This window comes from Brassica napus, chromosome C6 (genome assembly GCF_020379485.1).
Source record: "Brassica napus cultivar Da-Ae chromosome C6, Da-Ae, whole genome shotgun sequence".
NCBI classification, from domain to species: Eukaryota; Viridiplantae; Streptophyta; class Magnoliopsida; order Brassicales; family Brassicaceae; genus Brassica; species Brassica napus.
This window is the reverse complement of record NC_063449.1, coordinates 28975040-28993856: the sequence shown is the minus strand read 5'-3', so window position 1 is coordinate 28993856 and position 18817 is coordinate 28975040. Positions and strand designations below refer to the sequence as shown.

General features: G+C 39.9%; 3 protein-coding genes across 10 annotated transcripts; 1 reads left to right on the top strand and 2 right to left on the bottom strand.

The window, feature by feature from the left end:
- Positions 1 to 1102: 1102 nt before the first annotated feature.
- Positions 1103 to 2955, bottom strand: LOC106454221. Its single transcript, XM_048759810.1, has 6 exons — positions 2893 to 2955; positions 2716 to 2783; positions 2408 to 2472; positions 1958 to 2140; positions 1291 to 1389; positions 1103 to 1212 (listed from the first exon to the last, which is right to left on the bottom strand). The coding sequence occupies exons 1-6, from the start codon at positions 2953 to 2955 to the stop codon at positions 1103 to 1105; spliced, it is 588 nt and encodes a 195-aa protein (XP_048615767.1).
- A 4921-nt stretch (positions 2956 to 7876) lies between these two features.
- LOC111212861 (methionine aminopeptidase 2B-like) lies at positions 7877 to 10465 on the top strand. The gene is made up of 11 exons (XM_048759809.1): positions 7877 to 7941; positions 7992 to 8282; positions 8379 to 8474; positions 8638 to 8737; positions 8917 to 9062; positions 9143 to 9234; positions 9307 to 9401; positions 9617 to 9713; positions 9814 to 9936; positions 10035 to 10252; positions 10355 to 10465. The coding sequence occupies exons 1-11, from the start codon at positions 7877 to 7879 to the stop codon at positions 10463 to 10465; spliced, it is 1434 nt and encodes a 477-aa protein (XP_048615766.1).
- Positions 9488 to 17980, bottom strand: LOC111212859 (glutathione S-transferase T3). Of its 8 annotated transcripts, XM_022714477.2 has the most exons (6): positions 16304 to 16917; positions 16127 to 16201; positions 15815 to 15892; positions 14394 to 15690; positions 14270 to 14305; positions 9488 to 14193 (listed from the first exon to the last, which is right to left on the bottom strand). In XM_022714477.2, the coding sequence occupies exon 6, from the start codon at positions 13541 to 13543 to the stop codon at positions 12206 to 12208; it is 1338 nt and encodes a 445-aa protein (XP_022570198.2). In that variant the 5' UTR covers positions 13544 to 14193; positions 14270 to 14305; positions 14394 to 15690; positions 15815 to 15892; positions 16127 to 16201; positions 16304 to 16917; the 3' UTR covers positions 9488 to 12205. The 8 variants fall into 8 exon arrangements, 7 of the variants coding, with proteins under 7 accessions (XP_022570198.2, XP_048616194.1, XP_022570197.2 ...); XM_048760237.1 differs by having other exon boundaries at positions 14394 to 15284; positions 15581 to 15690; positions 15815 to 16917; XM_022714476.2 differs by having other exon boundaries at positions 14394 to 15119; positions 15581 to 15690; positions 15815 to 16917.
- Between the last annotated feature and the right edge of the window lie 837 nt (positions 17981 to 18817).

The window sequence follows — 18817 nt, the reverse complement described above, 5'->3', positions numbered from 1 at the left end:
TGGTTACTTAGCTTGACTAAGTTCATGTAGAATGTGGTGGACTCATTTAGCAAAAACAGTCATGCTGAATTAGTAGTCTTACTTGAAACTTTACAAAACCACCGTATTCTTGATAAAGGAGAGAGGTGTATTCTTGATAAAGGAGAGAGATTTACATCGTCTTCTACTTCGTTCTCTTTCCAAACTCAAAAAAAACCTATGTCATTATTTTTTTAGATAATGAGACAATGTTGTGACTTAGCCCCGCCAAACTACTTGTAGAGTAATGGAGCTGGTGCAGTAGCCCCAAACGAAGTAAATACCAATGGACTTTTCCTTTACCTCCAACAATCTTTCCCCATCCAACTTCAATACCAACCCTAGCTGATACACACCAGACGGCAAAACACACTATGAGTTTGCTCCTCAAACAGCTCCCAGCAGACAAAAGATCACATCAGATCCAAGGGCACTCACTACCTTCAGGCGTATGACGGCTCCAGTGGCTAGAAAAGTGCAAAGCAGACAGTGAGTCATCTCATCAAACCAAACCTCCATAGCGCAAAAGTAAACATATGATGACTCTTTGTTTACGTTTTTACTTACCTTTTAACTGCATCAGGTACGTGGAATGGCTCATAAGGCCATCCAAACTTCCTTCTCACCAAGTGCAGCTCCATGGACACAGCATGAGTTTTGCCTTGTTGGGAGATTCATAACCAACTGTAGTAACCTGCATACTCATTGGGACACAAGCAAAATAGTAAATCAATATTCAATATGTCTGATGGCTAAAGACATTCTGTAGTTAATTACCTTAATCAATGTGGACTTGTCTGTAACAGCTTTAGCTTCCTTAATGGCAGCACTGATCTCAACATACCCAGTGTTTCTATTCTTCACCCAAATATAACAACATGCCATCTCCATCTCCATCAATGGAAATGTGATTGTCACCGTAGAAAGCAATGAGCTTTCCAAGTCTCCAGTGACCAGCTAGAGAGGCAGCTTCGTTTGAAAATACCCTCCTTCTGACAACCATCTCCAAGGATCACATACCTAGACAATGTTTTCTAACATTAGAGCTTGATATTAAACCAAGAATGATTAAAGAAGCCAAATATTACGTGTAGTGGTCGACAACTTCAGCATCAGGTTTGTTGAACCTAGCAGCTAAATGCTTCTCAGCAAGAGGTAAACCAACAGCATTGGCGATTCCTTGCCCAAGAGGACCTGCATATGAGAAAGAGCAAAGAGCAACAATCATAAACGTAGACATAGAAAGCTCTGTAATGTAACCACAAAGCTAACCAGTAATGACTTCAATCCCAGGAGTCTCGAAATTCTCAGGATGTCCAACACGGTGATGAACCGTGAAGAGCCCAAATCCAAGAGGAACCTCTGAGATCCCTTTACAATCCAATTCCAAACTTGTACGCAACTCAATTACGTTGCTTCACTTCGTTTTTCAGCTTCTCCACTTGTAGCATACACCGAAGTGTCACCAGTAGCATACATGGAAAACAGTGCTTCAGCACAAGGTTGCCACTAAAATACCGTACTCTTGTGATCTGCAGTACATGTAGCATGAACATCAATAGGATTTATCATTTGCTTTTGATTGGGAATTCACCTGTTTCTGTTAATATTTTAACTCAAATAAGGTCTCTCCATCTCTCGAGAACACCAACCCGTGATGAATCAATCCTACAAGAAGCAGCGTGCAGACATAAATACAAGGATAGAGAATAGTATCACACCATTGATTCTTCCTCTGACCAAAAAAAAGGTTGGTACTCTTGAGTATCAAATAAAAGACTCAAGAGTACCTGCTGGTTCCCGCCCTTTATTTGTCTTTGATGAAAGCATTTTAAACGAGCATCTAGCTAAACCTTCTTCCTAGTTATGCTTTCAGACATTCTGTGCAATATTATATACCCTGAGGCTAGAACCATTAGAAAGTAGGAAATGAATGTACCTTGTTGTTGAGTTGCATCAAATGACTGTTTCTCAGGTTTTGCAAATATTCGTTGGTAATTGGAGTCTCCATTTCCAGCAGCCAACTCATCACCACATAAATCTTTCCATGTACTCTTCATCAACCTGTGAAGTGATGTTTGTACTTTCGTACACAAAGTCCAGAAGATAGCATCCGGGCTACCTACGTTGATTCAAGGAGAAATCAGTGAAGCAAATAGCTGTGACTACAGAGAGTAAATAAGATACCATACACATAGAGGTAAGACTAATCAATAGTAAAAAGGCTGTGCCTCATAACAAAGTTTAAACCCCCAATACACATACCAATATTTAAAAGCACCACAAAAGACTGACAAGTATTAGATTTAATCATAAACCTTTCCCATGACATCTAATCTTTCTTCGATCCTATGTACAGGAGAGAATGCATACAGGAATAATCATGTACCTCTCTTTCTTAAGTGGTAGATAGACACAATATCGCCACCAGCACAAAACGCCCTTCCACTCCCCCTTCAACAATTCAAGAGAAAGAGTTATGAGCTTTCAAGGAAACTTATAAACACAATGAGTTTCGATAGACACAAAACAAGGTCATGTACAAGTCACCTTCATCATCACGAACCCGATATTAGGATCCTCTTCCCAATTCCTGTAAAGCTTATGCAACCTAACTCCCTATTGAACAAAATCAATCTAAACAAAAAACTACTCTAGTCACAACATCAGATCTACGATAACCAATGAGAAAAATACCGCGGGTTAAGAGCAGGTGGCCGATTGAGAATCGCAGCACGGGAACAGCCGCTTCCTTCAACGAGAACCTAATCGAGAAAATCGAGACTATATCATTCACAAATTCACGAAAAAAAAAAAAAAAGATGAAAGGAAACGGAGGCAGAGCTCGAACCGACCAGAAGCTCCTCCGGTAACCGAATCTCCATCGGATTCACCTATATTTGATATCCGATTCTCTTCTTTAATCACCGCCGCCATGTAAGTGACAGAAGGAAGGAACTGTTAAGGAAATATCTTATACTAAAAGGATCTATATATGTAAATACATAACTCTACGGTTTAACCTACTTGTACTACTATATAAATACTTTGTACATGTCTAATAGAAGATTCATTCAGCCTTATATCTCTTTATGGTATCAGAGCGAGGTTAATTAACCTAAGCCGCCATCCCTCTCTGTTCAAATTTTTCGTTTTTCTTTAACTTCTCAAACCACGATGTCTGCATCTACCTCCTCACCAGCATCCATTGCCGAAACTATCACGGTTTCGAACTCCACCACACTGCTGAACATCAACATGACAAACGTCACGAAGCTTACTGCTTCCAATTTCCTCATGTGGAGCCGTCAGGTTCATGCTCTTCTCGAAGGATATGATCTCGCGGGCCACATTGATGGTTCTCTTGAGATTCCGCCTGAGACGATAACCAATGATGCTGCTGAGATCGTCATCAACCCGCGGTACACTCTGTGGAAACGACAAGATCGTCTCATCTACAGCGCTCTTCTTGGTGCGATGACCGCCATGCTACAGCCTCTTCTCTCTACGACCACTACTTCGGCTGAGATCTGGACCACACTTTCCTCGACCTATGCGAAGCCCAGCCGGGGACATATCAATCAGCTACGACAGCAACTGAAACACTGGACCAAAGGTACTAAGTCTATTGATGAGTACTACCAAGGTCTAACAACAAGATATGATCAACTTGCCTTGCTTGGGAAAGCTATCGATCATGAGGACCAGATTGAACAGCTGCTTGACGGTCTGCCTGAAGACTATAAGATCATTGTTGATCAAGTTGCTGCACGTGATACTCCTCCGTCTCTTACGGAGCTTCATGAAAAGCTCATCAATCATGAAACTAAACTTCAACTCTCGAAGCAGGATCTCTCACCAGTACCGGTCACTGCCAACTACACCAATCACCGAGGGTCCTCTGGTTCGCACAACACTCGCAACCAGAACTCACGACGTGGTGGCTACCGTGGAAACCAAACTTGGCAGCAGCAGCAACAGTTCACCCCGTCGCCAACTCAACCTGCAGGACATGGAGGCTATCAAGGAAAGTGCCAGCTCTGTGGCGTCTTTGGCCATAGTGCTCGCAGGTGCTCGCAACTTGCGTCACACGGAAGCTCCTACTCTCAATCACAGGCGTCTCCAACTCCATGGCAACCTCGCGCGAACATGGCTCAGGCCACTGCCTATACTCCAAACCAGTGGATCCTCGATAGCGGAGCTACTCACCACTTGACCTCCGATTTGAGCAACTTGGCGTTACATCAACCATATAATGGTGGTGATGAAGTTGCCATTGCTGATGGCTCAGGTCTTGCTATAACTCATACTGGTTCTACTCTTTTTCCTACGCCATCTAAGTCGCTTGCTCTCAACAAGATACTCTGTGTTCCGAGTGTTCATAAAAATCTCATTTCGGTTTATCGGCTTTGCAATACTAATCGCGTTTCTGTGGAATTCTTTCCTGCTCATTTTCAGGTGAAGGATCTCAACACGGGGGTCCGGTTGCTTCAAGGCCGCACGAGGAATGAGTTGTATGAGTGGCCCTGGTCGTCCATGAACCCCACTGCAAGCTATGTGTCCTATCCAGATACCAAAGCTACCCTAACCCAATGGCATAGGCGACTTGGCCACCCCTCTTCTTCTATTCTCAAAAATGTTGTTTCTCAATTTTCATTACCTTGTTTTCAACACTCTTCAAGTGCTTTTCCTTGCAATGATTGCCTACTTAATAAAACGCATAAGCTTCCTTTTCATGAGACTACTATCCGATCAACCAAACCACTTCAATACGTTTTTAGTGATGTATGGCAATCACCTATTCTTTCTTCCCAGAACTACAAATATTACCTTGTCTTGGTTGATCATTACACTCGATACACCTGGCTCTATCCTCTAACAGCCAAATCCCAAGTCAAAGACATCTTCATCTCTTTCAAACCCCTTGTTGAAAACAGATTCCAAACCAAAATACAAACCCTTTTCTCTGATAATGGGGGCGAGTTTCTAGCCTTAAGATCATTCCTCGCCACTCATGGAATCAGTCACCTAACCACACCACCCCATACTCCTGAACTCAATGGTCTCTCAGAGAGAAAACATCGCCATATTGTTGAAACTGGCCTTTCTCTTCTCTCTGCCGCAAGCCTGCCTCTCACCTTTTGGCCCCAAGCCTTTGCAACCTCTGTCTTTCTCATCAATAGAATGCCAACTCCAGTCCTTCTTAACCAGTCGCCATTTCAAAAACTATTCCAGACACCTCCCAACTACCTTAAACTCCGAACCTTTGGCTGCTTGTGCTATCCATGGTTACGACCTTATGCTCCCAATAAACTTGAAAACAGATCCTTACCTTGTCTCTTCATAGGATACTCTCTCACTCAGAGTGCCTATCTTTGCTTAGAACCAGTTTCTGGACGTGTCTATGTCTCAAGACATGTTCGCTTTAATGAAACAGAGTTCCCTTATCATTCCCTAACTAAACCGACCTCACCAACCCCATCCCAGTCACCCACTGTCCCCTATGAACCTCACACAGTCATACCAGCGCCATCACTCATACACTCTCCTCAAACGGCAGTGAACAATCAGACTCCTGCGTGTGATACTTCATCTCCTGCGCCTGTGCCTACACCTCCTACGGGTTCTTCAGCACCTGCAACTACAGGCTCGCCAGGCCCTGTTTTGGCACCTCTGCTGCAACCTACAGTGCCTTCTCCTGTTCCAGTACCTGAAGTTCAACCTCCTCCTCGACATTCCATGACCACTAGATCGAGGAACAACATTGTCAAGCCGACTTCAAAATATAATCTCAATGTTGAACTTCAATCTGATCCTCACTGGATCCCATCTACGTGGCAACAGGCCATCAAACATGAGCGCTGGCGCAAAGCAATGTCTAGGGAGTTCAACTCTACTAATGAGAACCATACATGGGACCTTGTAGAAGCTACTCGCAAGATGAATATTGTGGGCTGTCGATGGGTGTTCACCATTAAATATAATCCAGATGGTAGCATTGATCGTTACAAGGCACGAATTGTGGCTAAAGGCTTTCATCAACAACCTGGGATTGACTTTAATGATACCTTCAGCCCGGTGATTAAATCAACTACCATTCGGTTAGTCTTGGGTCTTGCCGTTAGCTCTGACTGGCCAATACGGCAAATAGATGTCAACACTGCGTTTTTACAAGGTCATCTCGATGAAGAGGTCTTCATGTGCCAACCACCTGGGTTTACTGATTCAGATCGTCCCTCACATGTCTGTCGTTTGCGGAAAGCAATTTATGGACTCAAACAGGCTCCTCGTGCTTGGTACTCTGAACTTAAATCTTTCCTACTCAGTGTTGGGTTCCAGAACTCACTTGCAGATACATCTCTATTTATACTGCGCCATGAGGGCAAGTTCGTGTACCTCTTGGTATACGTTGATGACATTCTTGTCACGGGCACAAGCACAGACCTTGTGCAACAGGTTATTGATGCTCTGGCCGCAAAATTCTCTATCAAAGACATGGGACATCTGAGTTATTTTCTGGGAATCGAAGCTACAAGAACACCACAAGGGTTACACCTAATGCAAAGGAAATATGTCACTGACTTGCTACACAAGACAAATATGCTTCATGCTAAGCCTGTTGCGACCCCTCTTCCGTCGTCTCCCAAGCTCACCTTGAACTCGGGTTCTCCACTGTCTGATCCTGCTGAGTATAGAAGCGTCGTCGGAAGTCTTCAGTACCTCGCCCTTACTCGTCCTGATGTCTCGTATGCGGTCAACCGTCTCTCGCAATTCATGCATAGACCTACAGTGGATCATTGGAACGCGGTGAAACGCGTCTTGCGTTATCTCTCTGGTACTCTTACTCATGGCATTCTCCTACGCAAACAGTCCGCTCCTCTTCTTCATGCCTTCTCCGACGCTGACTGGGCTGGAGACAGCGATGATTATGTCTCCACCAATGGCTATATTGTCTACCTCGGTTCTCAACCTCTGTCTTGGACTTCTAAGAAACAGAAAGGAGTTGCTCGCTCATCTACTGAGGCTGAGTATCGTGCCGTAGCCAACACGGCCGCAGAAGTCCGATGGATATGCTCGCTGCTCACTGAGTTAGGCGTCAATCTTTCCTCTGCACCTACCGTGTATTGTGATAATATTGGTGCTACGTACTTGTGCGCCAATCCTGTGTTCCACTCTCGCATGAAACATATTGCGATTGATTATCACTTTGTTCGCAGTCAGATCCAGTCCCATGCTCTTCGAGTCACTCATGTCTCCACGCATGATCAGCTAGCTGATGGCTTCACCAAACCTCTGCAACGAAACCAGTTCCAGAACTTACGAGCCAAGATTGGTGTCACCAAGGTTCCTCCATCTTGAGAGGGCGTGTTAAGGAAATATCTTATACTAAAAGGATCTATATATGTAAATACATAACTCTACGGTTTAACCTACTTGTACTACTATATAAATACTTTGTACATGTCTAATAGAAGATTCATTCAGCCTTATATCTCTTTAGGAACTTCACATGGATTTGGTGGGTCCCACTGTAACGTTCTCCAAGGATTCTGGTGGGTCCCACTGGTCTTGGAACATCTAATATACATTTAGACATTTTAACATTAAAAAATGAAAATAGCCTTTACAATAACAAATTGTTAGACGTTTTAAAATAATGATAACAAATTTGTTTATTTAAAAATAAAAATGATGATAATATTAATATTAATCAAATAGAGAGTGACAATGTCACAAAAAAAAAAAAAAAAAAATTTAAAAAAAAAAGAGGCCGTTAAGCTCCAAGTAATTTCCCATCAATAAATACCAAACGTTGTATTCACTTTCTTGGGTTTCAAGAAAGTCAGAAGCGATCTCCATGTCGACCAAGAAGATCAAGTTGCAGAGCTCCGACGGTGAAGTTTTCGTGGTGAAGATTGTGTGGTTTTCGGTTGCGTGGTGGACCTGGTGGATGTGCCGGTAGTGAAAAGCAGCGTCCTCGCGAGAGTCATCGACTACTGCAAGGATCGTTCATACTTCTCCCCCGAGAGACTCCAGTTCTGGGAAACAGCGTTCTGGAGAGTCCATCATTCCACGCTCGTGGCTCTCGCTAACGCCGCCAATTACTTAGAGATCCCTTCATTGCTTGATACTACTTGTGACAGATTGGCGGAAATAATCACTGATTCCGAAGACGATGAACAGGTTCGTTTGATATTGGGTATTGATGATTCAAAAGAGGAGAAGGAAACGACTGATAAGAAAAGGAAGAAGAATCAAAGCGAGTAAGAGAGGACTTTTTTTTTTTTTTTTTTTTTTAACTTTCAGTTTGCAATTTTGGTGTTTGATTTCATGATAGCTTTGTTTGCTTATCTTTGCAGGAAGAATCAACATACTGATCCACCTGTAATTCCTGTCTATATGTGTTTCCCATTTGGAGACTTTCCTGAAGGTGAAATCCAAAACTATAAGGATGAGTAAGTTTCCTTAAACAATGCTATTTACACCGCTTACATAGGTTATGTAGTAGTATGCAATGCAATGGTCTTGCCTTCTCTTAAACGGGTTCAGTCTTTTTGATGCTAAGATGTTGTTCCAATAATGTAAAAACTTTTGGGTCTTGATCTCTTTGTGGTGTAGCAACTTGTGGAGAACAACATCTGAAGAGAAGAGAGAGTTGGAGCGTCTTCAAAAGCCAATATACAACTCTGTACGACAGGCTGCTGAAGTTCATCGCCAGGTTCATTTTCTTGGACATTGATTTTACTAATTTGAGAATTGAGCAGATTCTAAATTGAGCTGTAAAGTTTTTTTTTGTTTTTACTGATGATTAGCAAATCATGCTCCTGCATTAATCATGCTCCTTGAAATTGATCAGATGCTCACTCAAAAACAAAAACTTTACAACTTTATTCTCAGGTTCGGAAATATATGAGAAGCATAGTGGAGCCTGGAATGTTGTTGACTGATATATGTGAGACCCTGGAGATTACTGCTCGTACGCTGATATCAGAGAAAGGTCTTAAAGCTGGCATTGCTTTCCCAACAGGATGCTCTTTGAATCGGTTAGTTCTAACATATGCCTTCAACTTTCTACAATTTACTCTTCTCCTGTTTCTCTAATGGCCTTTTTTTAATCTTCAAGTGTTGCTGCTCATTGGACACCAAACTCTGGAGACAAGACTGTGCTTCAGTACGATGATGTTATGAAGCTGGATTTTGGAACACATATCGATGGCATTGACACGGCAAATATTAATGATATTTACAAATTTCAGATGGAAACTAACATCTCTTTTTGTTTTGCAGGACATATTATTGACTCTGCATTTACAGTTGCTTTCAATCCTACGTATGAACCTCTCTTAGCAGCCTCCCGTGAAGCTACTTATACCGGTATCAAGGTGCTTATTGCCTTTTCACTGCTTTATAAATGTACAACTACTAGTAGGATGTATCATTCTTATTGTGCTTTGTTTTACTCAGTTTCTTTTCGCTGCAGTGGAAAGCTAACTGAGTTTCGAGCTTTGACTCACATTTATATTTGCACAACTTATTCTTCTATGAGACTGCTCATAGTTATTACTCCTCTTAACCTGCTTTGTGTGGGTTTATACAGGAATCTGGAATCGACGCTCGTCTCTGCGACGTTGCTGCTTCAATTGAGGAGGTGATGAAGTCCTATGAAGTTGAAATCAACGGGAAAGTGTTTGGAGGTACTGATATCCAATTGTCAAGTCTAATAACCACTCTCTGCCAGTTTCGATACTGATGTAATAAAACATTAAATCTGTCTCTCTCTTTTTTTTGGCGCAGTTAAAAGTATCCAGAACTTGAATGTCTATAGCTTAAGACCTTATCAGAGATATGCTATGAAATCAATTCAGACCAGGATGGAAGAGGGGGAATACTATGGAATTCAAGCATTTGGATCAACCGGTAACTATCAAAAGAGAAAATTGCATCTGCATGAAAATTGCATCTACATCTATAGCTCCAGTGTGTGATTGATCCTATGTTTTGTGGTTATGTTGCAGGGAAAGGATATGTTAGAGAAGACTTAGAGTGCAGCCACTACATGAAGAAGTCTCACATTGGCCATATCAACTTGGCTTTGCCTAGAGCAGAACAACTCCTCGCCACCATCAACAACAAGTTCTCGACACTGGCTTTTTGCAGACGGGACCTTGATCGGATTGGTGAGACCAACTATCTAGGGGGTCTAAAGACCTTGTGCGACGTCGGCTTTGTTCAGGTAACTATTCTAAACACTAATCACCACGTAAGTCTAAATGAGCCCTAGGAGAAAAGAAAAAAAAAACTGAGCTAAAATCTTCTTCTCTTGTTTTTATTTCAGCCGTATCCTCCGCTGTGTGATGTGAAGGGGAGCTACGTATCACAGTTCGCGCACACGGTTTTACTACGACCTACCTGCAAAGAAGTCGTCTCCAAGGGAGACGACTACTGATTCAGCATATCTTCTGTTTTTGCTTCTTGAGATTGTATACGGCTTTTTTCTAACTTTCGTCTGTTTTTTCTATCTTCTGTTTTTGCTTCTTGTTGGTATCCAACTTTCGTCTCAATGTTAGAAAAAAAAAGGTCTGAAAATATACAAATTTCGGATCCAATAAATATCTAAAAGTATACAAAAGTAAAACTAAAATCAAGATCATGTATTCAGGTCGTCTTAACCCGGTTTACTCTTCGATAAGCATGAGTGCTTGTCTAATCAACAGCGACAAATTTGTGAAGTAAGCTACCAGTTGAGTAGACCAAACTAGCTCAACTTTTAATCGTATTTGTTTTGTTTACTTTCGGTTGAAGGTTTGGCCGTTGGGTGTGCTCTCGCTTTATTCTTTTCATATGCGAATTTTAGTGAAGGTTAGTGTAAGTATCATGATCTTTTTGAACCAACGGCTGGCATCAAATGGGTTCACAATTTTATATAGTGAAGATGCATTTAATGAAAAGTGATTATCATTTACTATTTGACCACAGTTTTTTTTTTTCCAATTCACACACTAAATTTTCTTCCCAACTCCAAACACTTTAATGCCTCCAAAATTTGGAAAATGATCATTATCAGACGAAATTATTTCAGGAGACTAATCTCACCAAATCCCAATTAACTAGTCTAGCCTAAGACATCGTGTGAGAGAATAGTCAAGCTTGAAATTACTTGGTACACATCCACTCTCAATCACAATGTGTCGGATTCTATTGGGGGTGGTGAAAGTTAGTGGGTTTCGCTTCAAGTCATAAGTAAAGAATAAAGTATACTCTAAGAATAATTCTACATTTGTGGTAGACCAAACGCAAATCTACTTATGCAACCAACTCTTTTATACCAGTTTTACTAACCAATTATAAAATGAACTGAACCTAAGTAAGAATCAACTAAGAAATTGTGAAATAAAGAAAAAATAAAAAAACTCTTTGCAGGATTGACCCTAAAGACAACGAATTATTTGTCTTGCTCTTAAATTTTGATGTAGGGATTCACTGGTTTCCAAATCATCAAAAAAAAAGTAAATAGATAATTTTGCCTCCAAATTATAATTGTTTCAAGTTTTATAAATTTCAAAGATAACCCTAACCTTTGTTTTCAAAATCTGGTATAGGCGAGTGATTCGAGTTTTTTTTTCGTTGCAAAAATTTGTGATAGTGTAGGTACAGTACACTACAAATGTAATCTGAATATGAAGTTGGAAGTTCGAAGTAGGGCTTTATCGAAGTAACGTCTTCTTTACTACAAGACTAATATCTTTAGACCTTGAAAATGATTCTTATCTTTACAGATCCTTGACCAACTCTAATACAAGAAACATGAGACAAGTCAAGTACTCGAGTGGGCACTATTAGTAGTTTTCAATAACAAAGTACTAGTAAGAACTCCCCAAAATTATAAAATACTAATACAGCATAAGAGCATGATTATTCATGAAACTCAAGTGGGTTTCTTTAATCATTATTTAATTAATTAAATGTATTTAAGTGGGTTTAAGGATTCTAGTTAAGAAACTGTTCGATTTTGTGCCTCCAATGGTAGTTTCTTAACTAAGGGTTCTTAACAAAAAAATTATAATTTTTTTTAAAGATAAAATTGATTTATTAAATAAAATATATTGAAAGATAACATTTTTAACATAGATTTTAAAATTTAAACATAAAAACAAAGAGTAGTAAAATAAAATAATTTGAAACGAGCTCAGTTGTTGCCTTCACCTCCTCCAAATTTACGCCATATATGTTCAACCAAATCCGCTTTTAGTTGTTGATGCATCTGTCTATCACGAATTCTAGTTCGAACACCCATCATATTGGCGATATTTGTAGGCATATCTTGAGAAAAATCAAGATCGACATGTGAACTTCCGGTGTCGTCTCCTTGTAGGAACTCTGAAACATCAAATTGAGTGTATCCATCTCGTTCGTCTTCTACTATCATATTATGGAGTATGATACATGCTCTCATAATCTTCCCAATTTTGACTTTATCCCAAAAAAGTGCCGGATTTTTGACAATGGCAAAGCGAGCTTGCAAGACTCCAAAAGCACGCTCCACATCTTTTCGGACAGCTTCTTGACGTTGAGCAAATAGAACTGCTTTCGGTCCTTGTGGTACTGGAATAGATTGGATAAAAGTCGCCCATTTCGGATAAATACCATCGGTCAGATAGTAAGCCATATGATACTCTCTTCCATTGACAGAGTAAGTGACTTGCGGAGCTTGACCCTTTATTATGTCATCAAAAACAGGTGAGCGGTCAAGAACATTGATATCATTTAAGGTACCTGGAGGACCAAAAAACGCATGCCATATCCAGAGATCATATGAAGCAACGGCCTCTAAAACGATTGTCGGTTTACCCGAACCACGCGAATATTGCCCTTTCCAAGCGGTGGGACAATTCTTCCACTCCCAATGCATACAATCGATGCTTCCTATCATCCCGGGAAATCCACGATACTCTCCAATATCAAGTAGACGTTGAAGATCAGCCGGTGTTGGTCTTCTTAGGTACTCATCACCGAATAAATTGATTATTCCTTCCACAAATTTTTCCACACATGCCCGAGTTGTTGTTTCTCCGAGCCGGAGATATTCGTCGACCGCATCAGCCGCAGTACCATAAGCCAAGACACGAATGGCTGCTGTACACTTTTGGAGGGCAGAGAGACCAAGCCTTCCAAGACCATCTTTCTTTTGGCTAAAGAATTGAACTTCGTTGGAGAGTCGCTCAACAATGTGCATGAACAATGGCTTGTTCATTCTAAAACGTCGTCGGAATAAATTTCCAGGATACGTAGGAGTCTCACTGAAATAATCATTCCATAATCGTATATGACCGGCTTCTCGATTTCTTTCGATATAAACTCGTTTTTTTCTTTCTGGCTTCTCCTCTTCTTGACCACCATAAGCAATGACAAGATTCTCGAACGTTTGATCAAAATGTTGATCAACATATTCATCAAAATATTGATCAAAATCATCAGGATTATTACGAGAAGAAGATGCCATGGTTACCTGCATCAAAATATTCATGAATATATTTTTTTTGTCTTCATTTTATATAAGGTTGGGAAAAAAATGGTAAGTAGTAAAACCCTTCTTAATCACCTTCAATTAAAAAAAAAAACTAAGCCTCATATTTTTTTTTGTCATGAAGCTTCATATTATACAAGGTTGGAAAAAATATAACTTACCCCTTCTTAATCACCTTCATTAAAAAAAAAAACTATGATGAATGTTTGTGAACTTGCCTTACGGAGAAGATGATAATCCCTTGGTATGTTTTGTTACAGCCCTTGGTATGAGAAAGAGAAGATGATATTGGCGATGATATTTTGATGATATGTGATTGAGAAACGAGAATATGAGAAAGAGATGATATTGGCGATGAACACTGAAACTACAAATGACACAAAGAAACTAGAATACTTTCATTTCATTACAAACTAGAGTACTTCATTTCATTTAAAGACAATGAGAGTAGAAAACAACAACCCCAACAGCAGTCTTGTGACACAACAAACCAAGAAAGACCAAGCTGTTTCCGTGACACAACAAACCAAGAAAGACATAGCTACTTCCGTGACACAACAAACCAACAAAGACATAAGACTGACACAAGAAAACAACAAAACACTTCTGCTTTTCCACTGCAATGCTCCACTATGTGATGAACACAACACCTGAGATTAATAAAATTTATATGAGAACAACGACATAAGAATAATAAACAGAAACAGAAACCTGAGATGTGCTCACCCTTCGGAAACAGAACCAGAAACTACTCTGAGCCGCCTGATACAAAGCAAAAATAAGAATGAGAACCAGAACCAACATAAAACAGAAACGTAACTTGCTAAATAAGAAGTAACAATAAGCTTACCCAACATTTCTGTAATAAGCTTCTTTTTTAAAGCTTCTTCAAAGTCAGATAGTGTCTCTTTTTTGGCAATGAGAGTCTCAAGCAGCCCCATCTTGGACAGTCTCTCTTTCACTTCCAAATCTTTCTCCTTAATTGCCCACAAGTTCTGAAACTCAGAGACACCCTTGAGGGCTTCACCGATTCTCTTACCACTTCCTCGTTTCGATGCCTTGACACCAAGAGGACGTTGCTCAGCATCATTGGTAGTTGCGTTAGAGCTTGAGGACTGAGCACCATCGTCACACTTTCTCTTCTTACAGCTTCCATCAATCTTACTACTAGATGCTTCACACCATTTCTGGTCATACCTTAGCTCGTCCCACGCATGTTGAAGATTAAATTTGATCTTGTGATCATTGAAGAAGATCTCGTGTGCTAGTTTAACTACATCATTCTCATTCATTCCACTTGTCTTCTGTCTTGTTGCAGCCTCATAAGAACCAGAAAACTTGGAAACGAGATCATTTATCTTCTGCCACCTCTGCTTACACTGGATAAACCCTCGCTTTTCACTGCCTTGAACCTTTGGACTAGCTGCAAAGTAACTAGCTATACGCTTCCAGAAAGCAGTAGCTTTTTGCTCATTGCCTACAACAGGGTCCTTGCTGGTGTTCAACCATGCGCTAATAAGCACAACATCCTCGGTGAGACTCCATTTCTTTCTTTCTTTTTTCTCTGATGGTGTGTCTTCACGCAAACTTGAAGGTTCAGTACATTGAGTACTAAAAACAGGGAGTTGTGAACAACTCTCACGAAAATAGGTTTGAGGAGGGAAACCATCTTGTTGACTGTTCAACAGATCAACAAAGTTGGAGTTTTGACTATATGGATTCGTAGAATCCATATCCTAGACTGTCAAAGAAGAGAAAAAGAAGAAGAAATGTGTTTGAAGATGGAAAGAGTCACAATGAACGTGTTTAGCAGATGGAAAGCAAGAGCAGTAACTACAGGGTTTAATAGAGATGAGTTATCACAATTAACCTAACTCTAAGCAGCATTCATTATCACTATTAACTCAACCACAAACTTAACTCTAAGCAAGCACACTGTCCTAACCACAACCTAACTGTAAGCAGCATTCATTATCACAATTAACTCAGGGCCATCAGTAAAGAAAAAAGCTAGCAAAAGGAGTGAGTTACTCGTACCATTCAATGTTTCTGCCTCAACAAAGCTCGTCGATGTGATTGTTAACCATCCTCTGTTTCAATTCAATGCTTCTACCTCAACAAAGATACCATCTGTAGTCACTTTATCCCTGCAAAGGAAAAGTAAAAAATAACCTGAGACAAGATACACTTTAATAAAAAAAATAAGACAAGCAAAACAATATAATCTCCGGTTAGTGGTTTATACTTTACAAATTATATAGAGAGTTGAACCTTGCTATGTATAATCTCCAGTTGAGAATCATTCTCTTCCACTCGTGCTCCATGTTGTGTCCTGTCTCTTTCAGATACCTTCCTCAAGTGTTATCAAACAAAATAATGTTGTGTTAATCAACTAAACTAAACCAAAAGTATTGATCCACAAGGACTCAAACGAATAGAAAACAGAGTTCTCGGAGATTCCTAAACTAAACCAAAAGAATTGATCGACAAGGAGCTAATTGATGTTAATCAATTATGTTCATTGGTCCTAATAAAAAGCTATGAACTTTGAATACAATGGAACAGAGAAACAATAAGATGAACCTGGCCTTTATTGAAGAAGACTTGATTCTTCTTGTGATCGTTGAATCTCAGCTTCTCCTTTCTTCATGCATGACTCTGATCTTCCATCAATTGACAAACTCTGCCTCAGAAACAAACCATCGACGAAGAACGAAGAGAAGACGAAGAGAAGACGAAGAACAAACCATCAACTCTCACCTTCCATCAATCGACCAAGAGAAGAAGAAGAGAAGACGAAGAACAAACCATCATTTCCGATCTTCAATCGATCGACGAAGACAAGACGAAGAACAAACCATCGTCGTCCTCTGAGATGTCGAAGAACCGAAGAGAGATGACGGAGAAAACAAGAAAAAGAAGAAAGAACCGAGAAAGAAAAAAGGGAAAAGGGAAAAAAATGGTGTTGTCTTGCCCACCATCTTACACGTGTTTCTTTCTTTCATTAAGAAACCGATTCGCAAACCACAGATTAAGGAACGGTATCACCAATTTTAATTTAGTTTACATTTAATTAATTCATGTTATTTCTTTAAAAACCCCTTCCCGAAACCGCAATAAAGTTGCTCTAAACATATACATGAGAAGTTTATAAACCAAGTAGAAGCTTATTTGATTGTTCTTTGATTGATATGGTTAGGCAACACGACGTGAGGCCAATACGAAAAAAAGAATTGGCGTTAGAACATGTAAAAGTGGCCTCCTTTGCATTTTAAATAACATTTTTCTAGTTCAACTTCGACCCCAACAATATTATAAAAAAAAAAGATGCAAACTTTACTAAAATTTGGACGACCCGAATCAACCAAAGCCTGTTATTAGTTACCTTTATTCAGCATTTACTGAAACACAACAGAGACTTCTTCTTCATCGGTTGGTGCAGGAAGATTAAGATCTATCATCCTCTGTTTCACTGACTCCACTCGTACTTGATGATGATGATCTACAGACAAGTTCCCAATTCCATGAGATCTCTTGTGACCTCCAAGTGCTTGTCCCGATGCAAAAACCCTAAGACATATCGGACATTCATGGATTCTCCTCTCTGGATACTCTGTTTCGCTTCGTTGCTCTGTTTTGTTTGATACTCTGTTCTTCTTGTGGCTTGCTCTGTGCCCACCTAATGCTTGATAAGATTTAAACACTTTCCCACAAGTCTCGCACGTGAATCTTCCTTTCTTGCTCGATTTGGTGTAACCTTCTGATGCTTCTGTCTCGATCTCTTCAACTACTTCTTTGTTCCTACTAGCTTTGTTCTTCTTCTTCATCCATTTGTCTCTTGAGAGCAGCATGAGACAAAAGGCGAGATCTTCATCCGTCGTTGTATCAGAAGCTGAGCTGTGAGGAGGCTCGCACTCAGGCTCGGTCTTGTAACCGAGTTGACTCGCCTTTGTCTTCTTGGTCGCGAACGTTTCCAGTTTCCGAGTTCGCTTGGATCGTTTACGTGTCGGGTTAGTAATATTCCTCGACGACTCGGTCTCGCTTTCGTTAGCAACCTTTGGATCATCATCATCCATCATCGAAGACGAAGAAACATCTGACTCTGTCTCATCATTGACTTGACTCGCCCTTTCCCCTTCCTCTTCTTGAATGCTAAATTTATGAAGACTAGGCATGTGAGATCTCATGTGACCACCTAAAGCTCTTCCGTTGAAGAAGCTCTTAAAGCAAAACCTACACTTGTAGTAACTCTCCATCTTCAGTAACAAATAGGGAGAGCAAGAAGAAGAATAAGAAGAGAAGAAAAATGGTGAAGAGAAGTGGAATCTAAGCATTCCTCTCCACCAATAAGGTTTTATATGTTATAAGATAAACTTTGAAATGATCCTCCACTCCTTTACCAACTCAAGCACTATGATCATCTACTCATCAAGCACTATGATCATCTACTCATCAAGCACTATGATCACCCACTCATTTACCAAATCAAGCACCATCTTTGATATTTTATGCATTGTTGTTCACTATAAATATCATCACTCATCTCACTATTTTGTACACCATAAACAAGAACAAGAGTTTATAAGAAAAGAACCATTACATCTTCTTCTTCTTACTTATAATAAACTCTCTCACTTATAGTAGTGTTATTTGCTTCCTACGGGTATTAAATTCTACTCTTATTTAAATTTCTCGATACTATAAATTATAAGTTATTTCATAACACGTTATCAGCACGATCACTCTGCGATTCGGTAAAATTTATTTGTATCATTTATACCCTGTTATAATGGTCGGTATACCGCCTCTACTATTATTTATATCATGTTATAATGGCCGGAATACCGCCTATATTATTTACTAGTAATTTAATTTATTTATTGGTCGGCCGAGCCGCCTTATATCCTGTTTATTATTTATTGGTCGGCCGAGCCGCCTTATATCCTGTTTATTATTTATTGGTCGGCTGAGCCGCCTTATATTCTGTTTATTATTAATTGGTCGGCCGAGCCGCCGTATAATTTATTTATTATTCTGCATTGATCGGCTGAGCCGTCGCATGATTTGTTGTCATATAACATAAATATTTCATTGTCATAATTTTTCACTTTTATGAAATTTTATAGATTTGATTGACCGTTTAATACGATATTTTCAGACTAATTTTTGGTGCACTCGATTTAACCCAACGGTCACAAAGAAATTTTTTCAAAAATTTCCCCTTTCTCCAACGGTCATGAACAGTAATTTTCATCTATAAATACAACTCATTTT